Source organism: Aphanomyces astaci (assembly GCF_000520075.1).
Source record: "Aphanomyces astaci strain APO3 unplaced genomic scaffold supercont1.7, whole genome shotgun sequence".
Lineage (NCBI taxonomy): Eukaryota > Oomycota > Saprolegniomycetes > Saprolegniales > Verrucalvaceae > Aphanomyces > Aphanomyces astaci.
This window is the reverse complement of record NW_009798270.1, coordinates 345,960-351,290: the sequence shown is the minus strand read 5'-3', so window position 1 is coordinate 351,290 and position 5,331 is coordinate 345,960. Positions and strand designations below refer to the sequence as shown.

At 47.7% G+C, this 5,331-nt stretch overlaps 1 protein-coding gene across 1 annotated transcript; it reads left to right on the top strand.

The window, feature by feature from the left end:
• Nucleotides 1-1,790: 1,790 nt before the first annotated feature.
• Nucleotides 1,791-3,104, top strand: H257_04069 (hypothetical protein; the record flags this gene model as incomplete). The annotated part of the gene is made up of 3 exons (XM_009828442.1): nt 1,791-2,025; nt 2,058-2,317; nt 2,931-3,104. The coding sequence occupies 3 exons, from the start codon at nt 1,791-1,793 to the stop codon at nt 3,102-3,104; spliced, it is 669 nt and encodes a 222-aa protein (XP_009826744.1).
• Between the last annotated feature and the right edge of the window lie 2,227 nt (nt 3,105-5,331).

The following is a 5,331-nucleotide window of genomic DNA, read 5'->3' as shown; positions in this document are numbered from 1 at the left end:
GTGTAGTGGCGGGGTCGTACGTGATGATGCATGAAGAGAGGCGTAGGAACTCATTATTGTCAGCAACGAGCGGACCATGCGGCATTCCGGTAGGTTCCCAAGGATACATGGATATTACAGTGCGATGTGGGGCTAGAATATGAACTCCTTCACATGATAAAATAGTAGAAACTTATCAATGTGAAGATCCACAAGGTACTCACCGGGCAGTACATAGTATACTACTAGTACAGTATATCGGAAGGTTGGACTTTACCTCTATACCATCCATACACCGGTATGTAGGTACTTCGAAGTACACGGTAAACTTGATGGCAAGGTGGGCCCACCAAAGTTATATCGATCTTTTATACCCGGAGTATTTCGTTGTAACATAACATGAACATTGCTTACTGATATCTCATATGGATCAACGTATTAGACTCGTAAAATGTAAGCGCACACGTGTCCTTACTTCTTGCCAAAATGACTATTAACATCGTCGCCCTTTCCATTCTCCAACCTCACGGTAGGTTTGCACGCAGTTGTATGCTCTAACGTTGAGGAAGGATACACAGCAGAGCATAAAGCTGTATACGTGGGGGGAGAACGATGCTCAAGCGAACTCTTTCACGCCCAGAATCGATCAGTTTTTACGTCACAACGTTCATACGATACGATACATTACAGGTGGCGTAATGCCGAATTCGGGACATCGATCGCGAACCCATCTGGAGTTCCCCCGGCTGACACAGTGAAACGGCGTATGACTTTGTCTTGTACAGTCTTTCCGGATTTGCGATCGACAAGTCAAGTTGCCACGACAATGCTACTGTACCCCCTCGAGTTTCTATGACCAACGACATGGGCAACACGTGATGTGGCAGACGTAAGTAAAAGTGATGTTTCTCGACGCCATGGCCCGAGCTGTTGACTCGTTGCGAACGGAAGGGTTTCACATGATTTCCACAAAAATGTACCAGCAGCGCCTCATTAAGCGCAGTTAATCCTTCGCTTGTCATCAACTATTGAGTGTGGGGAATCTCCCGACACATCGTTGGACGACATTACAGACTCGACAGCGAGCCACTGCAGAAAGCTTGCCCTCCGTTTACGAGGTTGGTTTTTTATGGCTGCACCGTCCACTCCAAGCAATCGTCAGCGACACCTATTTACGATGCATTTCATTGGAGCAGGGTCAATATGTGAAGTCAGGATTGGTGGGCTCACGTGAACTATTCGAGCCCCGAGATGCCACGTACCTTGAGGTAGGTATGGAAGCGATATGTCGGAATGAATTTGTGGGGTCACTCTCCTGTGTAGTATTCTTGCTCGACCCGGAATGAACATGACCAGCTTGTGCTGCTTCTGGCTCGCCAAACGTACGAGTTTTCCCACCTGCCCACGGTACCGGACGCGTTTCGCGTGCAGTTTGAATAGTGGTTTGTCTTCACGCTAACACAACCAACGCCACGGTGGAATACGTTCATTACTACAGCGGATTTCCTACCGATGGAGAACTTCCCCGCCTTCATTCGACATCAAAACACAACAAGGAAGCCCCAAAGTTTAATTCTGACGCGACACTGCGATTAGCCCAACTCTGTCGCCAGCGGTAACTTCAAGATCCCACAAACATGTGCCCATCATCAACCCCCGTCCAACGGTAGGTGCTACCCCCTTCGTTGAGCCCTTGATCATTGGCACGTAGGAGCGCGATGATTTGTCACTATACTGCATATCCTGCGACAAAAGCCTGCACCGCTCGATTGAAGCCTGCCCGGCCTCGATGCCATGGATGCCGTAGCCGAATGTGCTCCAAGTGCAAAGTGCGCATCCCGCCAGCTCAGCCGTCCAAGCTGGAACATCCGCCCATGATCAACGTTGAGTTCTGCAAAGTATGCCTCGTCAGGGCCACCACTCAACCCAAGTGGCGTCACGAGAACGTGTCGACACATTACAGGCGGCGAACAACCGAGCTGTTCGCCGCCTGTAGTTTCCGTCCTTCCACCCCCAGAGCGGGCAACCTTGTCTACAACCACAAAAGTAAGCGTTATACTGTATGATTCCCCTCGCAGTGACGTGGCTGAGATTTGTTTTTTCAACGACGACGTGGACAAAGTCGATGAACATGAAAGGGGGTGCCACGTTGCACCAGCGACACACAGCGCCGCACACGTGGAAGGCCACCGAGGGTGACATCACGTGGCTCCACCAACAAGCGGCTCTCACAAAGTTGACGGACACTCAAGCCCCGACAGCGTCATTGGCAGCGCTACATAACCTCCTCTTATGCATGCAACGGGAACTGACGATGATTGCGACAACTTGTAGCGTCGTCCAATTGTGTTGGCACGGTGTCGATATACCAGTAGTTTGTATGACCATCATACTTTGCTTATAAACAAATGCGTGGTGAATTCACGTTTGAAAACGGAGGCATGAAGGCGATTACAGCAGCGCATGCATATACCGCCCCCAGTGCTATGACGAGTAATTCAGGCAGAGAATACTAGTGTCAATAGACTGCCGTCACGAAGCTACATATTCCTCGTAGTTTGTACGCGAGTGTGAATGTCAAGAGAATGCATGACGTAGGGTAAATGTTTGACCACCCCACGTCGTAAATTATGACAGCATTACGACTCGTAATGATGCACTTCAAGGTAGTGCTAGTGTATGACAATATGAATTACGAACCTTTGTTATCCTTTGATTCTCGGAGATGTGGGGTGCAGTACTTGCCATTCTGGACGCCTTTGCCACAGCCTGGAACGATGCAAGTGTTTCCGCCACCGTGTCTTCGACACCTTCCATGGCCTTGATACGTTTTCTGGCAGCCAATTACTCTGCACATGCGACGCCCTCCATGAGCTTTGCATAGCATCTTGTCTTGGGCTCTTGTGATACAACCATTAACGACACATCGCTTACCGCCACCGTGTCTGTAGCTGTTGACGCAGCCAGGTTCGCCGCACAACTTCCTTCCACCATGCCGTTTGCAATACCTTCGACTAAACGAGATGCGGTTATTGCATCCATCTTTGCCGCATGTGCTGGCGATTTCGCGCAACGAGCATGAAATGTCGGCCAAGTCGAAAGCGGAATCGGTCGAGTCGTCATAGTCGAGCACGACGGGGGACAATTGTTGATGGCTATGGGGTACTCGGAACGGAGTCGAGGATGGAGCTGACGGCGTCTGCGCAAAGCATGAAGACGCCGTCGTTACAACGTAGGTCCATCAGCGGCATCGAATTCACGTCAAAGTTCACAGGCGCTTCGAAAGAGCGACACGCGTCCTCAAAGAGTGGAAGGAAGTGAATGTGACCATCGTTAGTTGCTAGCGGTGCAAGGTAAAATGAACAATGCACAGACAAGAGGTTCAAAAGGAAAGTTGCCTTTGTACTTGCAGAGCTCGGTACAGTATATTTGAACCTGTCACAGTAGCCTTTTCTATCTGAGAACACATCATCTACATCATCTGATGCCGCGACAGGTGTCCGAGTCGGATTCACAGGCCTCGACGGAAGCAAATTGAGTTCATTCTGCTAGAGAATCGTCAATGCTTAGAATATGAACGCACAATTAGCACGTGACCTGGTTACTGTATATGTATACGTATAGTTGTTGACATGTAGTATGGCCCATGATGTTACTTTGTGTTGACTGTGAGTACAGTACATGTGCAACATCATGTCGTTACTGTAACGGCAACCATCACACGAAGTCATAGTACTGTATTCGGCAACTCCAAATGAAAAAAGGAATTATACGGACATGAAGTGGCCATCAACATATTGTGAAAAGTGGATCGACTATAATAAATGCATGCAGGTAGTGTCTCTACTCGATGGCATCCATGTACGAAGTACAAACTCCCTTCTTCGTGGCAACTGGCGAAAGGTAATCCGCCTACCGCTAGAGGAATGACCCCCTCACAGAATGACCCAGAACTGGTGGTCCGAGTGCATTTCCGTACTAGTACTAGTACCGGTACGTGATAGCGTCGGAAAACACGGTACGTACTGTGTTTGTGCTTCATCGAAATTGCCATGTGAACGACAGATGACTCATAGTTCAACCAACTGCATATAGTCGTCCTCCTACAAAATCATGAACATAGTTTTACTTGGTAAGTTCATAGAGGTGCCTTCGATATGGATATCCAGTGGCTTTCGAATTTTATCTATCCCAAGCCATAACGACCACACCATTACAGTACGGGTACATTCGTGAATGCATCGGCTTTAGCCGACGTTAGCGATTGGGAAGTTTGGCTTTGCTTTCCATCCAAACTGAAAAGATGAGATTTCACATGCTGATTCAATGTCAGATGTAACTTCAAGCTGGCCCTTCACGAAAAACCTGTCATGTAGTACTAGTCCTTGTACTAGATATCTGCTGAAGTTGCAGGGCAGCTGATACCTTAACCTTGTAACCTTGTACTAGTAGACTATATGGCGTCAGCCTTGCTGGCCAAAACTGTTGTCAAGGAAGCATGCCCTGTGATACGTACGTATATCCCCCGTAACCCTGAAACCTGAAGCCCCCCGTGGGTGACTGTACGAGGTCAAAGTGTACAAACTCACGATATACACTGGCGTAGATGGGGTCAGAGCAAACTCTATGGGGGAATCGGGATTGTATGTAGTGCAACGCCCCAGTCGTAATGCATTTGAATGAAAAAAATTCGTCTCATCGCCAACGACCATTGCATCTGTGCAACCACAGAGTATTAGGTATTCCGAGTATGTAGTGAGCGAAGTTGAGTCCCTCCGCAACTCAACAACTGTAGGCGACGTGTAATCTTGACGGCATAGTTTTCATACGTTTATTGCGAAAGCATTACGGTAGGTCAATCCTGTAATATTCAGTGTGGATAAACAATACTGGTACTATTAATTTTAAATAATTCCGGTACTATTATTAATAATAGTAATGGTCTCCTTTTAGTGGAAAGGGTTAAGCTGCATTATCCGGATTCAATTCTAGACGTCATTTACTGTGTAACGTTAGTACAATTTTTCAATTGACACATATGTACGAATATTGGGTTACACAGTGTATATATAATATGTAGCGTGCATTGAAGGAAAGTATTGTGAATGGGTGTGTACTACAGTACCACTGCCCCATAAAGCTGGAAAGGTATTGAAAACATAGATTATGAACGTGTATCCTTTGATTCTCGGAGATGTGGAGTGCAGTACTTTCCATTCTGGACGCCTTTGCCACAGCCTGGAACTACGCAAGTCTTTCCGCCGCCGTGGTTTCGACACCTTCCATGGCCTTGAGACGTGTTCTGACAGCCAATTACTCTGCACATGCGACGCCCTCCATGAGCTTTGCATA